Raw genomic sequence first — 19542 nt, 5'->3', positions numbered from 1 at the left:
AGCTCAGTAGTAAAACTATACACCCTGGCAGCAGTTTGCTCGTAGATGCCAATTTAAACACACACCATGTGGTTTGCTTCAAGTTGCATAATTAAAGTGTTCTAGTAAATAAAGTGCATTACCAATTACGACTGCGATCATAGAACAATTAAATAGAGTAAGAGACACATAGTTTAATTTGAAGACATGCTTCAGGAAATTAAGATACTATCAAATTTGTATTTAGATTTCAAACTAGTACAATGAATATGCTTTCCATCTGGCATATTTGCTATTTACTTTAACATTTCACTTTTATTTAAATCAATTTCAAAACATGCTCCTTACTTATATGCATCAAATGGAAATGCTTTTTAGAATTTCTGCAGTCATAACTTTATAAGTAATAAGACACAAACAGACGATAGATACTGACTGCATATACCATAATTTGCATACAAACTAAATATAGCATTGACTGAATGTATCCACTTGACTTAACTAATGAAAATCAACCAATGAATGTGTAGATTGCAAAGTAAACGAATGTGTATGTAGATCGCAAGGTGAATGAAATGAACGAATGTGTGTGAATATTGCGAATTGAATGAAATGAACGAACCTGTTTGAAGATTGCAAAGTGAATTAAATGAATTCGAACGAATGTGTGTGTAGATCGCGAATTAAAAGTGAATAAAATGAACGAACGTGTGTGTAGATCGCGAAGTGAATGGTTGGAAACAATGCAAAGATTGTGAAGATAGCAAAGTGAACGAAATGAACGAATGTGTGTGTGGATCGCAAAGTAAATGAAATGAACGAATGTGTGTGAAAATCGCAAAGTGAATGAAATGAACGAACGAGTGTGTAGATCGCGAAGTGAATTGTTAGCAAGAATGCGTGTGAAGATAGCAAAGTAAATGAAATGAATATATATGTGTAAAGATGGTGTGTGAATGAAAATAAAATCACAAAAATACTGAACTCCATTGAAAGTTCGAAAAATAAAGCCCTTATCACACGACCAAACAAACAGCTCATACACATCAAACGAATGGATCACAACTATTATATTCCTGACTTGGTACAGGCATTTTCGTATGTAGAAAAAGGTGAATAAAACCTGGTTTTAAAGCTAGTTAAAACTTTCACATGTATGACAGTTGCATCAAATTCCATTATATCGACAACGATGTGTGAACAAAACAAACAGACATAATAGGTAAAAATGTAAAAAAAAAATAGGGGTACAGCAGTCAACATTGTGTTATAGTCTTAATACAAACAAACAAAGAAGTCACAAAAAAGCACAAAATGGCATATAAACCAAGCATATTAGTAAGAATTAAAGAATTGAATAAATAAATTTACGATAGAACAATACACAATGATGGGATGTGTAGGTACAGAGCCACGTCTTATACATGTTATATGTATCAAAGAAACTTAAAAAGTCATAAAGACAAAACTCATTAGCAAAATTGAAATACAAGAATACAAAAATGTTTTACCATAGCACAATAACGCGATATATAAGTACAGAGCCAGCCATATGTATCAAGGAAACATCAAAAAGCATATAGAAAAAGCACATTAGCAAAAATGAAAGACAAGAATACGAAAATAATCAAAGAACAAAAACACAATGACGGGATGAACAAGTACCGAGCCACGTCAAACAGATATCAATAAAACACTTCAAAAGTAAAATTAATATTAATAAAGACAAATAAAAGAATAGTATAACAAGTTGTTAATGTGAAACGTGAATGAAATGAACGAACGCGTGTGCAGGTGGCGAAATAAAATAAAACCACATTAACGTTGTATAAGACACGCAGCAATTGTAGTCTTGCAGTTTACATTCATAAATAATGTGTATTCAATATCAGATTTTTTTAAAAATCTTGGTACAGACATCATTTGTTTTCACAAATTTGCAAGTACCAATCGACGAATAGCCTGATTCAGAGGACAGATATGTTCTCACCAGAAAGTCTTCAAATCTTTTTAGCCGGCGAAAATTTTTAAAAGACGGGTAGCTCGGCGAAGGTCTTGGAAAGGTTAAGATTTTCTATTTCCAATTTTTGTAGAAAAGGTGTGATATCTTAGAATGGTAAATCCGGACTGACGGGACTCTTTTGTTGACTTTTATCTTTTAAGGTTTGTACCTAAGTTAGTTTACACTTTATTTAGTATTAAAACATCTAATATTGAAAGAGGACAATGTAACATAGCAGTCAAATTTATGGATAATCGGAAAACAGTTTAAAAAAATATTCAATTCGTTTCTGGTATACTTGGCAGTTTTTTTGTTATAATTCAATCTGGTGTAGCCGTAATGATTAGCATGATATAAGTCTATTGAATGTCCATAGTTCATATCGGTGCTGTTTAAATACCATGAATATGTAAATCCTTATTTTCAATAACCGTAGTATTTACATTAAAGAAAAACTGCTTTGGATTTAAAGTAACAAAAAAATCTAAAACTTCATCTAAATTAATTACCAATGCAGAATATTACTGGGGATGTGAACTCTTTCTCGATACCTGAGGAATACTTCGGTACCTCGCAAAAAAAAAAGGAATTGCTCATGTTAATTTACTGTTTTACTAGAGTGTTTATATTTGCTGCATCATTTGAGATTTAGATCAGAAGGGTCATTATTGTCTACGTTTATAAACCTTCCTATGCAGTCATCCATGTGACGTGTTATTACACAAAGATATCATAATATAAGCCGGGTAACAATTCTAATATTGGCATTTGTTAAATCAATGTTTACTTTTAACGATCAACAAAGTTTTAAATTCGATTTAAAATAATATTTTGTTACACAAATACAGTCTATATAAGATGTGTAAATCTTATCGATCTATAACGGAGAGAAAATAGTTGTATACAAATAGAATGAGTACAGTGTGACGTTTTTAAAGTGTCCAAAAGCGTTTTTATAAAGAAATCAATACATGTAAACATAGCCGGATTAAACATGTGTTAAAGGTGCTGGGACAGATCAATGATAGGATTATAGAACTGACTAACTATTTATTCTAACTCGGACAGGATATAGCTAAAAATATAACTAAAGGTAAGAAAAAAATACACAAAATACATCATTACATGTGTTAACAAATGCACATTATTATTTTACAACATAACACAGATTCGCCATATTTAAAAAAGTAAATTATTTAACAAATTTGATATTATCTTGATATTTCCTTTGTGAATTTTCGAATACCATATTTATTTAGTTATTTTTGTATCACATAAAAACATAAATCATGTTACAGGTAAAAATGGACGCGCCAGGTGTTTGGAAAAGGTAAACCCGTATCATTGTATGGATTTATTATTTTTTATTTAGGAATTCTGTTCATTTTTAAAAGTGTATGAATGTTTAATGAAACACAGTGCTGTAAAAACCGGAAATAGTAATAACAAGCTGTATGAAGCAACCACTAATGATTCCTTGTAAAGCAGAAAGCAACCACGAAATATTCCTTGACAGAGCAGTTCAAATTTGTAAGCTCTCTAATAAAAGTAAGCTAGATTGGATCTAAACATCGATTTAAAACATGAACTTACTCAGTTGAGCATTTCATACTGATACCAAACCGACGGTTAGGGTGTGAATATAGGTCATTGCTACCACATTTCATTTCCACTACATGTATAAGATAGTTTTTATTAATAAGAATTTACATTGTCTAGTCTGCTAACGTCTTTTCGTCGTTTCAAGGCAAAAAGGTGCATGTCAAAATTCTTGATTTTTCTATGCTTTAAACTACAGAGTTTGTAAAAGCCTGCATCGCTCACCTGTCTATATATGTATCGAATGTCATCGCTCACCTGTCTATATATGTATATGTATCGAATGTCATCGCTCACCTGTCTATATATGTATCGAATGTCATCGCTCACCTATATATGTATCGAATGTCATCGCTCACCTGTCTATATATGTATCGAAGGTCATCGCTCACCTGTCTATATATGTATCGAATGTCATCGCTCACCTGTCTATATATGTATCGAATGTCATCGCTCACCTGTCTATATATGTATCGAATGTCATCGCTCACCTGTCTATATATGTATCGAAGGTCATCGCTCACCTGGTCTTCGCTCACCTGTCTATATATGTATCGAAGGTCATCATTCACCTGTCTATATATGTATCGAAGGTCATCGCTCACCTGTCTATATATGTATCGAATGTCATCGCTCACCTGTCTATAAATGTATCGAATGTCATCGCTCACCTGTCTATATATGTATTGAATGTCATAGCTCACCTGTCTATATATGTATCGAATGTCATCGCTCACCTGTCTATATATGTATCGAATGTCATCGCTCACCTGTCTATATATGTATCGAAGGTCATCGCTCACCTGGTCATCGCTCACCTGTCTATATATGTATCGAAGGTCATCACTCACCTGTCTATATATGTATCGAATGTCATCGCTCACCTGTCTATATATGTATCGAATGTCATCGCTCACCTGTCTATATATGTATCGAATGTCATCGCTCACCTGTCTATATATGTATCGAATGTCATCGCTCACCTGGTCATCGCTCACCTGTCTATATATGTATCGAAGGTCATCGCTCACCTGTCTATATATGTATCGAATGTCATCGCTCACCTGTCTATAAATGTATCGAAGGTCATCGCTCACCTGTCTATATATGTATCGAATGTCATCGCTCACCTGTCTATATATGTATCGAATGTCATCGCTCACCTGTCTATATATGTATCGAATGTCATCGCTCACCTGTCTATATATGTATCGAATGTCAACCCTTTTTAGCTCACCTGGCCCGAAGGGCCAAGTGAGCTTTTCCCATCACTTTGCGTCCGGCGTCCGTCGTCGTCCGTCATCCGGCGTCCGTCGTCGTTGTTAACTTTTACAAAAATCTTCTCCTCTGAAACTACTGGGCCAAATTGAACCAAACTTGGCCACAATCATCATTGGGGTATCTAGTTTAAAAAATGTGTAGCGTGACCCGGTCAACCAACCAAGATGGCCGCCACGGCTAAAAATAGAACATAGGGGTAAAATGCAGTTTTTGGCTTATAACTCAAAAACCGAAGGATTTAGAGGAAATCTGACATGGGGTAAAAATGTTTATCAGGTCAAGATCTATCTGCCCTGAAATTTTCAGATGAATCGGTCAATCGGTTGTTGGGTTGCTGCCCCTGAATTGGTAATTTTGTGGAAATTTTGCAGTTTTTGGTTATTATCTTGAATATTATTATAGATAGAGATAAACTGTAAACAGCAATAATGTTCAGCAAAGTAAGATCTACAAATAAGTCAACATGACCAAAATGGTCAGTTGACCCGTTTAGGAGTTATTGCCCTTTATAGTCAATTTTTAACCATTTTTCGTAAATTAAAGTAATCTTTTACAAAAATCTTCTCCTCTGAAACTACTTGGCCAAACTAATCCAAACTTGGCCACAATCATCTTTGGGGTATCTAGTTTAAAAAAAGTGTGGCGTGACCTGGTCAACCAACCAAGATGGCCGCCACCGCTAAAAATAGAACATAGGGGTAAAATGCAGTCTTTGGCTTATAACTCAAAAACCAAAGCATTTTGAGGAAATCTGACATGGGATAAAAATGTTTATCAGGTCAAGAACTATCTGCCCTGAAATTTTCAGATGAATCGGTCAATCGGTTGTTGGGTTGCTGCCCCTGAATTGGTAATTTTGAGGAAACTTTGCTGTTTTTGGTTATTATCTTGAATATTATTATAAATAGAGATAAATTGTAAACAGCAATAATGTTCAGCAAAGTAAGATCTACAAATAAGTCAACATGACCAAAATGGTCAGTTGACCCCTTTAGGAGTTATTGCCCTTTATGGTCAATCTTTAACCATTTTTCATAAATCTAAGTAATCTTTTACAAAATCTCCACTGAAACTACTAGGCCACAATCATCTTTGGGTATCTAGTTTGAAAAATGTGTCCGATGACCTGGCCATTCAACCAAGATGGCCGCCACGGCTAAAAATAGAACATAGGGGTAAAATGCAGTTTTTTGCTTATAACTATGAAACCAAAGCATCTAGAGCAAATCTGACAAGAAGTTAAATTGTTAATCAAGTCAATATCTATCTGCCCTGAATTTTTCAGATGAATTGGACAACTGGTTGTTGGGTTGCTGCCCTCCAATTGGTAATTTTTAAAGAAATTTTGCCGTTTTTGGTTATCTTGAATACTATAAACTGTAAACAGCAATAATGTTCAGCAAAGTAAGATCTACAAATAAGTCAACATGACCTAAATGGTCAATTGACCCCTTAAGGAGTTATTGCCCTTTATAGTCAATTTTTAACAATTTTCATTAATTTGGTAAATTTATGTAAATTTTTACCAAATATAGTTCTATGTTACTAATGGGCAAAGTTCATGATAGATATAATTGTAAGAAGCAAAATCGTTCAGTAAAGTAAGAACTTCAAACACATCACCATCACCAAAATACAATTTTGTCATGAATCCATTTGTGTCCTTTGTTTAATATGCACATAGACCAAGGTGAGCGACACAGGCTCTTTAGAGCCTCTAGTTTTGAAAAGTCATAAATAAATAGAAATGTCATATTGCCTGATAGTAATCATAATCGTCAACCAATTTACAAGATTTGAATGAACACATCCCTCTCGACCAATTTATCTGCATCATACTAAAGAACGAAAAACGTCATCATCTTAAATTTCTACCAGATTATATATTTATAAAAAAAAAGCATGTAAATGTTTTCAATTTTAAGATGTTCGACGGTTTTTTGCAAGATTAATGTTGCTTTGCATTTAATTAAGAATTGCATCAAGTTCTTGATGATTTAAAGTTTCCGGGGAAACGTCTGTTAGGCGGAACAAAGATACATTGACAGATTGAGTTCTCTGCTACAAATGTAGTAAACAGACTAAAAGAGAAATGAACGGTACGTTGCCTGTTTCTACACTATACCAAACCAAGTTCAGTTTATAGGTTCCATATGCATAAATATACTAAGTTAAGTTTTGTCCGATCCAACTGATTTTCTACATGTCCTACGATAAATTAATATTACGAATGGATATCTTAACTAAAGTGGTTTTATGCATACCAGCCTAAAATCAAGTCAAAAATGTTAGGTCTAAATGCATATCTTTTTGTCAAGTCAAAAGTGTTAGGTTTTAATGCATAGTTTTTTGTCAAGTAAAAAAATGTAAGGTCTTAATGCTTAGCTTTTTGTCAAGCCAATACGTGTTAAGTCTTAATGCCTAGCTTTTTGTCAAGTCAAAAATGTTAGGTCTGAATGCATATAGCTTTTTGTTACGCCAATACATATTAGGTCTTAATGCATGATAGTTTTTTTGTCATGCCAATAAATTTTACGTCTTAAAGCTTTTTGTCCCCCAATACGTGTTAGGTCTTAGTATATAGCTTGTTGTCACGCCAATATGTAATATGTCTTAATGCATAGTATCTATAAGTCACGCCCACACGTATAAGTTCTTAATGCATAGCTTTTTGTCACGTCGATAGATGTAACGTCTTACAGCTTTTTGTCCCCCCAATTCGTGTTAGAAGTTTATGTCACGTCAATAAATGTTAGGTCTTAATGCGTAGCTTTTTGACACGTCAATAAATGTAACGTCTTAGTACAAAGCTTTATCTATACTTCTGTCAATTCAAAAGTATTAATGCACCCGCTATTTCCATTATATATATATCATGTATATATAGTGAAATGAATTCTTGATGTTTCAATAGAGCAGCTTAATTTTTGACAAATCCTTTTATTATATTTTTTTAATTACTTCCCAATAAGTTTTTATGTAGTAAATCTGTTGAAGTTAATTTTTCTTTTGAATTGATATATATTTTTTGTAAGTTCTATGAATTAAGGCTACAGCAGCTTGTTTTGTAATACTAACGGTTTTGTTGAAGTATAATATGTTAATGTAGACCAAAGATCTATTAATGTCCCCTCACCGACATTATGACACATACGGTTGTATTGATATAATCCAAATGATTAAAGAACATTCTTCAACCCTTTATTAGGGAGGCGTGTCTGAAGTTCAATACTGAATACCTTGTTGAAATGAAATAAGTTTAATATGATGTGAAATAATGAAAATCCTGTGACTAAACAAAAAATGCACCACACGTTGTTATATTCACAGGAACTATAGTATACTCAGCAAAACTATAAAGTAACACACACTGGAATATTCTGTGACTAAACAAAAAATGCACCACACGTAATTATATTCACAGGAACTATAGTATACTCAGCAAAACTAAAAAGTAACACACAGGAGAATATTCTCAGGAATACTAAATTATACTCAGCTATAAAAAAAATAAACCACACACTGGAATGATTCACATGGATCCTATAGATTTAAAAATTAGCGCACATTGTAATATTCACAGAAATACTAAAGTATACTCAGCTCAGTTAAACTATAAATAAACACATACTGTTACATTCACATGATTACTAAAGTATACTCAGCTAAACTTTAATCAAACACACGTTCTTTAGGGGAAAAAAGTAACTTATATATGACTTATACAGTAGCAAAATAAAACTAACCGCACACCGTGATCTTCTTGCGTAAAACAAGAAAACAAGTATACTTAGCAAATAAAAAAGTAGAAAAAAACACATTGTGATATTCTCGGGCATACATAAATACACTCCGTAACTTATGGAGATATCACATAAATTCTCACCGTTTTATTATCATCAGTGATAGTAAGATAACAAAAAAAACCGGTCACGCATTATGATATTCTGAGAAATATAACAAAAGTATTTTCAGCTACGTACAAAGTAACAAATACAAATAATAAAACCACAAATTTGAATATTATTTAATATTTAATTGTATTCAGCGACTTAAAAAAGTAACAAAAAAGAATATAAAAGTATACTCAGCAACTAAAATACTACTACTACTACTTTATCTTTTAACAAGTACAATGTATCAGTCCAAACGTTGGATTGTCAGGCCTCACCTTTTAACAAGTACAATGTATCAGTCCAAACGTTGGATTGTCAGGCCTCACCTTTTTAAAGTCTTTTAACAAGTACAATGTATCAGTCCAAACGTTGGATTGTCAGGCCTCACCTTTTAACAAGTACAATGTATCAGTCCAAACGTTTGATTGTCAGGCCTCACCTTTTAACAAGTACAATGTATCAGTTCAAACGTTGGATTGTCAGGCCTCACCTTTTAACAAGTACAATGTATCAGTCCAAACGTTGGATTGTCAGGCCTCACTTTTAACAAGTACAATGTATCAGTCCAAACGTTGGATTGTCAGGCCTCACCTTTTAACAAGTACAATGTATCAGTCCAAACGTTGGATTGTCAGGCCTCACCTTTTAACAAGTACAATGTATCAGTCCAAACGTTGGATTGTCAGGCCTCACCTTTTTAAAGTCTTTTAACAAGTACAATGTATCAGTCCAAACGTTGGATTGTCAGGCCTCACCTTTTAACAAGTACAATGTATCAGTCCAAACGTTGGATTGTCAGGCCTCACCTTTTAACAAGAACAATGTATCAGTCCAAACGTTGGATTGCCAGGCCTCACCTTTTAACAAGAACAATGTATCAGTCCAAACGTTGGATTGTCAGGCCTCACCTTTTAACAAGTACAATGTATCAGTCCAAACGGTGGATTGCCAGGCCTCACCTTTTAACAAGAACAATGTATCAGTCCGTTGGATTGCCAGGCCTCACATCAAGTCCGGCATGCCTACATACAAATACATACATCAGGGTTATTTGTATTTTTCTTTACATAGACCTACAGGGGTTGGAGTCATAAAACTTTGCTCAGTGCTCGGAGCACAAAAATCGTGCTCGAAACATGAAATTCAGCAATTTGATTGGTTGATTTTCGAGTCTGAGTACAAAAACTCAGACTCAGGAATTAACCAATCAAAAAGCTGGATTTCATGTTTGGAGCATGATTTTTGTGCCCCGAGCACTGAGCAAAGTTTTATGACTTCAAGCCTTGCGGTCATAAAACTTTCGAGCACGATTTTTGTACTCCGACTCAAGAATCAACCGATCAAAATACTGGATTTTGTGTTTCGAGCATGATTTTTGTGCTCCGAGCACTGAGCAAAGTTTCATGACTTCAACCTTGAAGGCATAAAACTTTGCTCAGTGCTCGAAACATGAAATCCAGCAATTTGATTGGTTGATTTTCGAGTCTGAGTACAAAAATTCTGCTCGAAAGTTTTATGACCGCGACTTATTTACTGTCCACATTATTGCAATCTTAAATATATTCATTCGATATATTTTTGTATTTTGGAGATCGGTACATTCGGATTTTTTCAAATATTAAAGATTTTTGTTGTTGTCATTTTAAATTAAGAATGTGATCGAGTTTTGAATGGGTGTTATACTGAATTACATAGCCGTATAATGACTGATGTGGTTCTATTGTTGTCCCTTTAATAGCGTCGTCACAGCAATGTACGTAGTTATCATTGTCATCATTGTAGATATCCACATTTAGCCACACAAACTGCATGTATCTGAATAATCTATTGTCAGGTAAAATGCCACTCGATAATCGTATTTACAAACAAGTAATTTGTTCACAACGGGAAGCCATATTAAAGGTAAGATTGTAGTGATAACGACCTATTGTACTGAGGTCGGGTAGACAATATCATTAACGGATGAAAGGTCATCTCATATACAATATATGTCGAACAACGGTAGCCGAAGATGTGTTGAGATTATGTGAAGTTTCATTGCACACTTTGATGCACTTTAAAGGTAATATATTATTTTACCTGAGCATTATTTGGAAAGACGAAAGGAAATTGTAAGGTATGCTTCATTTCAACATAACATATTGAACAATGTATAACTTAATATTACATAAACATCAATTCTATAAAACATATTCAACAATTTATAAATAAATTATCCATAGGTTGTTCAGACAATACTTATTGTATTTTACTGTTCTGATACTTTCTGATACAATACTTAAAGTAGCTTTCTAATCAATTCAAAATCATGATTAGTTTTGTGAAATATGTGAAGCAGTTACAGTAATTGTTGTTATTATATAATATGCTTTCGCTATAAATAATGTATTAATTATTTATTATCCGAACTTATCAAGTCTTTCTCCTATATTAATCCATGCATTTGATGTGTGTTATCTTTTGATTTTGCCATTTGATTAGGGACTGTCCGTTTGAATTTTCCTCGGAGTTCAGTTTTTTTTTTGTGATTTTACTTTTCCCCCATATATAAAAAGTAGAGAAAGGCTCATTCTGTATTAATTCTTTCCCATATATAAGGAGTAGAGAAAGGCTCAGCCTTTTTTTAATCCTTTCTCAGTATAAAGGGTAGAAAAAGGCTCAACCTATATTAATCCTTTCTCGTATAGAAGGAGTGGAGAAAGTCAAGTCATCTTCTTGTTTGCTGGGGAAACCAAATAACACTTGTTTCTCTCATACACAATACGTAAATACTACGCGATAAATTGATTATCTTGTAAAATATCAGCTGCTAGACAAATTATAAAGCCTCAAGTTAAGACAGACATATGACATAAAGCTTTATTTAGAGTCGGTATAAGCAATACTATTACAAACATAATCTCTGAAGAACCTTTAAAACCGTCAGAACATACCGCCAAACGTCTGTTCAAAATAAGTATTAAATTTACCAAAAAGGGATAAAAAAAATAATAAAAGAAATGGTTATTTTCGACCTTCATGTAAAAGAAACAAGACAAGGCCGTACGGTGACCTATGATTGTTAATGTTTGTGTCATTTTGGTCTTTTGTGGATATTTGTCTCATAGGCAATCATACCACATCTTCTTTTTTATACATTCGTTAAAGACAACCTGCTCTCCACCCTATTATGTCTGACAGTTTTTAGAAGATGTTAAAGCAGTTGGTTCTTGTAAGATTTATTTTGATCTCTTTTATAGAGAAGCAAACATTCTTAGATAATAAAAACAGCAACAGAAACCACGATACTATTACCGATAATTTATGTTAATTCTATTTCTGTTTTTTTTTATTAAGCACATTATTGAATTTTCAATCACTGAGTCAGTCTGTTTGTTTCTGAAAGGTAACAACATTAAATTTGAAACGAAATTTATAAACATTTTCAAAAAATCTAACAAAGACGCCAAAAAATAATATTGTATTTATATCTACATGAAAATCAACTGGCTCATTTAAATATGGGAAATCACAAAGTACACGTTTATGTGGTTTATAATATTTGTACCTTGGTACATATTAGTATTTATATCATATCAGTAGGGACCATCTATGTAACATTATATCATCAATGGAGGATTGATCACTCATGTGGTATACAAACACTTTCCGCAGGTAAATACATTCCATTTTTCGAATCATTTCTTTCATTACCTCTTGTTATCGAAATACATGAAATACTTACAACTGGACGCGTGGTCATCTTACTCACGTGTACATGAATGAATCCGTGTTACATCAAGACAAGGCATCTATTACAGCTAATTTCCTAATGCTTGTAGAGTAAAACTTTGGTATGTTTGCTTGCTCTGTGTGTATAAAAGCTGTTTCAAGCTTTGTAATTAAGATCGACATCTTCAAACAATATATAGGCATATCTGTGATTTTTTATGATTTTTCATCTTTTACGCAAAAATTCGGTTAAATTCTCCAATAAGTCCAAAAATTTAGTCTGAATACTAAGAGATGTTAGTTTGTGTTAATTTCAACTAACTACCAATTATCGAAATTGAATATTTAAGAAATTAAAATTATTTTCCAGAAATCAGCGTATTTTAAGAATTTTTTCATTATTTACCCTAAAATAAAAATGTATGGATTTATTTGTTAATTTCATGTCTTTTCATACTTCATATATCACATACAACTATTTAGTCACAATAGAAAAATTGTTTAGAATGGGACCATTTTCACTAGCTAGTGAACCTTCTCCTATGATCATATATGTTATCCCAATTCATAGGCGGAACCCGGGGGGGGGGGGGGGGGGGGCTTTTTGTGGGGAAAATTTGGTTGATTAAATAGGGAATCACTGAATCATGACTGCCCCCCTCTTTATGAAAAGTTTTAGATCCGCCACTACTGAATTAAAAATACAATGGTACAATATACAAATAAAGTCTTGCTTTGCATGCATTCAGAAATTAGCCTTTATTTGGTGTTAAAACGCAATCATGTACAGGTAAAAACTTACTTCAAGATTATTTAAATTATCTATAATGACTTAAAGAACCAGGGTAACACGGGGAACCAGTTGTCAACTAGGAACGTCCTGGCTTATCTCTGCAAAATAAACAACTCCGTAAAGTTAAACATAATTTGATTTAATTTAGAATTTATCATTGTTTGTTTTAAATATTTAGTGAGTATTTGATAAAAGTCCATCTCACAATTAACTTGTGCTGTATTGCTTTGGAAAGTTATAAAATGAAGATTTTTTAGGTAAGCACCCTGATTTAGATGTTATACTCGTAGTCTTGATAAACAACTCTATTATAGTTTTTACTTCCCCGTTACGTTCGTTACATGTACTTTTACGTGTATACCTAATCTTCGCTGCTAACTTCTTTAGTTTTGTAAACAACTTATTCCAACATTTAATTTCAATGTTATGTAAACTTAACTTTATTGACAATTTCTTCATGAGGTCATTAGGTAAGGAACTGGATTCAAAATTACCAATGTAGTTGATTCCGAGTGAACAATTTGTATAGTGTCGGAGAACACACTTTCTCTTTGCTATTTACATCAAACCCATGTACATCTAAATATTGCCTATGTCTTTCAATGCAGTTCTAAATCCAAGAACTGTATTGGCTGACGATAATGATTTTGATGGGTTGTTCCAATCCCTGATGGTCATTGGAAAGGAAAGATTAGAAGAAGGCATCTGTTATGGTTCTTTCTTGGTAAAAATGTTTTTTTATCTCTGCCCTGGGTCTTTTAAGGGTCAAATATTGTTGGCGAACTATGTCAATCAGGTCAAGTTTGAATTTTGAGGTACATGCGATTGATATATATTGCATTGATCTTATGTCGGTTTGTAAGCTGTTGTGCTGAACTCCTGTTGCTTGAGATCTGTTATATTGCATTGATCTTATGTCAGTTTGTTGGGTCCGATATTGTTTATGAACATTCCATTGTAGGTTTCATCATGGATATAATGTAGCTGTCTTTACAAATTTAATTAAGACTAAAATATTTCTAAGGATAATTCCTGGTGCTTTGTTTCCTTTTTAAACTTTACAATGTTTCTATCCTAATATTTAGTATAAAACAGGGAGCTGTTTTGAAAGGATCTTGAGTAAATACCAAATATGGAGAAGGATAAAAAAAAATCATATAATAAAACAATTGTTGACTTTTGATTTCAGTTGATACATCAAAGTCAATAATCATATATTGAAATAAATTCATTTCCATCCAGACCAACAGGATAATGGTATTTTATGTTTCGATACTGACTCGGGCTAAAGACAGACACTATTCTATGTTTGATAGTTTACGTTCATGATGTATTAGGCGTTACATGCGTTAGTCTTGCATGAGTTTTGGGGAGGGACATGACTAGGTATATTTATATATATATATATATATATATCTTGTTTATTGCTAATTATTTATATATTCCCGATGTATATTTCATTATACTAACACACGAGAACATTGAATATTTGGCTGTCAACACCTACCTTGTTTAATATCGTTTCAGCCACTGCCTGATAAGAGCCAGTGTTTTATTATTTAAATAGAATTGTACAAGGAACACTGATTTTTTATATTTTGATGGCAAAACAGTGAAGTGAAATCTTACACACACTTCAATATAACACGTTTCAGTTGACTGAATATCTCGGGCTATCAACTATTGTTTAAAGTCACATAAAACATGAAAAAATATTTAAATGTCGTCATGGAATTATATGTTAAGAAAACACACGAAAAAGACTCTGCCATTGTTATGATAAAGACTCTGCCATTGTTATGATAAAGACTCTGCCATTGTTATGATAAGTAGTAATGTATACTCTACATACCACCTCTAGATTTATCTTGTATTGTATATTTATATAAACAGCTATGTAGGTGACCTTTGAACTCGTACAAGTAACCGGTATAGCTTTGATGCTTTTGATATTACTGACACGACTAACTTTGCAGTCAGTGTAATGGTACACTTAGGTCAGGATATGTTTAATATATCCAATTTTATTACTATTTTATTCATCCTGGCCCTTATTATGGAATATGATACGTTATTAACACAAACTACATATTATTTAGAAATGCAAATCGTCGGTTGCTAGAACAGGACATTGAAGGTTTTAGTTTAAATGCTTTGATAATAATCACACATAGTTAAATGTATTCAGAACTCAATCAGATATATTTTTCTTCTTTATTTCAGGTATATCAGATAACTGACTTGATTGTGTCACGGTGCTGTTGGATGACGAAAGTTGACGAACATCTCATCTTCGACAAGGCATCATACTACATGGTATATATTTTGTCAATAACTTGTCGAGCATACAATGGAAAATATTTCCTTGTTAAACACTATTGTAAACTCGTCCCGAGTGGTGGATTGATTTACGCCTGCATGTTCGTTCCAGGGTAATGTGAATTTAGTGTATTCTTGTCATGGATAAACTGTGTCGTTATTTAGTCAATAGTTCTACGATGGAAACGACAACTTGATACCAAAAATAAACTTACTCGATACCTGAGTGTTTGATATGAACAATTCTACTTCAATTATGTAAATTCCAAACGTGATACATTTAACCTCTTCTACTTACTCGACCAAGAACATTGTTACACGTAACCATTCTCCAGAACTCGAACTTTGAACGGTACCATATCTCAATGAGGTATCATAGTACGTATAGTGGCAACATATCTTCTGTCTGTGACATGAGTACAGAGTGATATACGCTACACTTCGTGACAGGAGTAATACTACACTGGCAGGTGTACATAGTCATTGACACTACTGACAATGCTACGACAAATCGAGTAACCCAAAGCTTTCACACATCTAGCAATGCTAGGTATAGTGTTGTCCATTACTAGCATGGTATTATACCTGGCAGAAACAGGTTTAAATATACACTTATGTCTAACCCGAATTACCTCAGACTTCACGTCATCGGTTATAATTTTATCTTTAACCGCCGGACCATTAATTCTTGTGAACGTCATATCTACCATCCTGGTGCTAAGGACCATGGACTTCAGCGGTCGAGGATGTGCTCGTACAATCTGCATCTTACTCCATTTTCTACAAGTAGGACTTATTTGGCGATGTTTAAAGTTGCTTCTATTGTTTGATGAACATGATTGGAGGGAGTTTATAATACTCAGGTTGATACACACAGCTATGCAAAGTTTCCCAATCTTACTCTTGAAAGGCAGTCATTTCTTCAGTGGCCACGATACCACTTCAGAAGTAATAATTCTTGTAATTATAGGCGTAATCGCTAATTCTATTGTGTTTTCAATGTACAATACACAAAAGTTTCTCTTTGAAAACGACGACTTTTCTAAATTAAGTGTTCGGATAAGAAAACCGGTTGGTATCATAATGTTAACATTTGGTACCATCTTTCTTATGTTCTCAAGATGTGGATCCATTATGTTATTTCAAGCTGTTATACCACGTTGGCTTCCTCTGCCATTAGGATTTCATTTTCTAGTATATTTATTTTCCACCACTATTTTAACTTTTTGCAATGGCAAAGGCAGCATTTTACAAGTTTTTAAGAATATATGTTTATCTTATTTTAATATTTTTGACATTTTCAACAAAGAGAATCAAAAGATAATGTGCGTGAATGTTCTTCTGTATAGTGGACTTCTTGTAGAAAATGTGATTATGACAGGATTCTGGATGATGAACAATACATGGGATTATAAATACCAACTAGGAACTACTGTCTCAATTATACTGACGTTTGTATGTGGAATGTTCCTTAAATGTTGCAGTTGTAGTTATCTGCAGAATGAAACATTCAAACCATTCTCTGACGCTGTTTACCAACTTGAATTAGAAATAGCAATGAAAAATACAGCTCATGATTTCTCTGTAAAACACGGGATTGAGATACAAAATCATGAACAATATGGGGAAAATCATTGTTCAATTATTAGTTTACAAAATGGATATATTCATAAAGTTCCACATAACGGAAACAATAAGAATGGAACATCCGAAAATTTAAAGGGGGAAATATCAATTGAAAATGACGATTCCACACCTTCAAGGAAAAAGCGAAGAAAACATAGTAGCAATGTAGATTTAGCATCTAGTAATAGTCGGAATACAAACACTTTAAATGTTAGTGACCCAAGTAATATATTCTGTCATATAAACAACTCTCATTTACATAATGCTCAAACAATGCCCTGTCTAACAGTCAAAAGACGACCCGAACTGTCTGTTCGAACATCTGATCGAAAACCAAATAATTCGGAGATAAAGCGATCGTTCTGTAAAAGTCCACCAAAAAATAGAAAATCGCCCCTTCCATTATTTCCAAACGAGTGCTCTGATTTTGTTTCAAATAAAACTTTTGAAACAAAGCATGTGCTTAGTAACTCTGTTGACGAGTACAACGTCGGTAGCAGTGACACGTCATATTCTGTCAGTTATAGTTATTACGCGGATACCAGTGATTGGTCATCTATGTCATGTGATTCCAGTAGTGCGATGACGTGGCCTCCGTCAAATCCTATATCCTTTATAAATCTTCACTGCTTGCCGAAAGAGAAAATAGCGCCCACCGATAGTGTTCAGCATTGGTTGACCCAGTTAGACGAATGGGACCAATCCATTGAAAACGATTCATTTGAAATATCATCCAAAGACAGAACTTTATCCCCAGTGCCGTCATCAGAATACACAGACAAAAGTTCAAGATACCAAAACGTCTTGATAGGAACACAAGCAAATAGACATACTCTTGCACACAGAGAGTCGGACATTTTACTGAGACCAAAGGACGCATTATTACAATTCAGAGAATCAAAACGTTTAAGTTACCTCCCCTATGATCCGTCGGATTATAAGAAAACGCAGCAGTCAGCTAACGAGAACTCAATTGTTATATGGCATGAGAGAGAAACGACTCCGACAAATACAGTTCAGGAATCTATGGTATAGAATAAAAACAAGTTAATACTTTGTCTATCTTTTAAAAGTAATGTGCATATGTATATATTATATAACCAGTCCTATAAGGGTTATATATATATACTTTTATAATTCGTTAAGTTGAAACTAATCTACGAAGAGGATTTATTACGTTTTATAAAGCAAGAAAAGTAATGGTCACCGTATGGCCTTCAACAATGAGCAAAGGCCAGACCACATGATAGCATGAAAAGCAAACAATATTTGAATAAACAAAAATAAAAATATGTTAACTTATACTTATATTTTTCATCGAAATCGTTGTCAAATGTTTATTTTTGTCCCCGACTAATCTTCACGAGGACGATATTGTTCGCCGGAAAACGTTTTAAAAAAGTACAATTGTATACTCCACTGAGACCAAAGGTATGGTTTATACGTAGGGAGAATACTTTACAATTGTATACTCCACTGAGACCAAAGGTATGGTTTATACGTAGTGAGAATACTTTACAATTGTATACTCCACTGAGACCAAAGGTATGGTTTATACGTAGTGAGAATACTTTACAATTGTATACTCCACTGAGACCAAAGGTATGGTTTATACGTAGGGAGAATACTTTACAATTGTATACTCCACTGAGACCAAAGGTATGGTTTATACGTAGTGAGAATACTTTACAATTGTATACTCCACTGAGACCAAAGGTATGGTTTATACGTAGTGAGAATACTTTACAATTGTATACTCCACTGAGACCAAAGGTATGGTTTATACGTAGGGAGAATACTTTACAATTGTATACTCCACTGAGACCAAAGGTATGGTTTATACGTAGTGAGAATACTTTACAATTGTATACTCCACTGAGACCAAAGGTATGGTTTATACGTAGTGAGAATACTTTACAATTGTATACTCCACTGAGACCAAAGGTATGGTTTATACGTAGGGAGAATACTTTACAATTGTATACTCCACTGAGACCAAAGGTATGGTTTATACGTAGTGAGAATACTTTACAATTGTATACTCCACTGAGACCAAAGGTATGGTTTATACGTAGTGAGAATACTTTACAATTGTATACTCCACTGAGACCAAAGGTATGGTTTATACGTAGGGAGAATACTTTACAATTGTATACTCCTCTTAGACCAAAGGTATGGTTTATACGTAGTGAGAATACTTTACAATTGTATACTCCACTGAGACCAAAGGTATGGTTTATACGTAGTGAGAATACTTTACAATTGTATACTCCACTGAGACCAAAGGTATGGTTTATACGTAGTGAGAATACTTTACAATTGTATACTCCACTGAG

General features: G+C 33.5%; 1 protein-coding gene across 6 annotated transcripts; it reads left to right on the top strand.

Annotated features, from left to right (window-relative positions):
• Positions 1–2662: 2662 nt before the first annotated feature.
• On the top strand, positions 2663–18262 carry LOC134698452 (uncharacterized). Of its 6 annotated transcripts, none has more exons than XM_063560493.1 (2): positions 2663–3074; positions 15485–18262. In XM_063560493.1, exon 2 carries the CDS (start codon positions 16124–16126, stop codon positions 18239–18241), a length of 2118 nt encoding a protein of 705 aa, XP_063416563.1. In that variant the 5' UTR covers positions 2663–3074; positions 15485–16123; the 3' UTR covers positions 18242–18262. The 6 variants fall into 6 exon arrangements, with proteins under 6 accessions (XP_063416563.1, XP_063416566.1, XP_063416564.1 ...); XM_063560496.1 differs by lacking the exon at positions 2663–3074 and adding an exon at positions 10506–10659; XM_063560494.1 differs by lacking the exon at positions 2663–3074 and adding an exon at positions 10702–10819.
• Positions 18263–19542: the final 1280 nt, after the last annotated feature.

The sequence above is a fragment of the Mytilus trossulus genome, chromosome 1, assembly GCF_036588685.1.
Source record: "Mytilus trossulus isolate FHL-02 chromosome 1, PNRI_Mtr1.1.1.hap1, whole genome shotgun sequence".
In the NCBI taxonomy this organism is placed as follows: Eukaryota; Metazoa; Mollusca; class Bivalvia; order Mytilida; family Mytilidae; genus Mytilus; species Mytilus trossulus.
The sequence above is the reverse complement of the archived record's forward strand: the minus strand, read 5'-3'. Positions and strand labels throughout refer to the sequence as shown.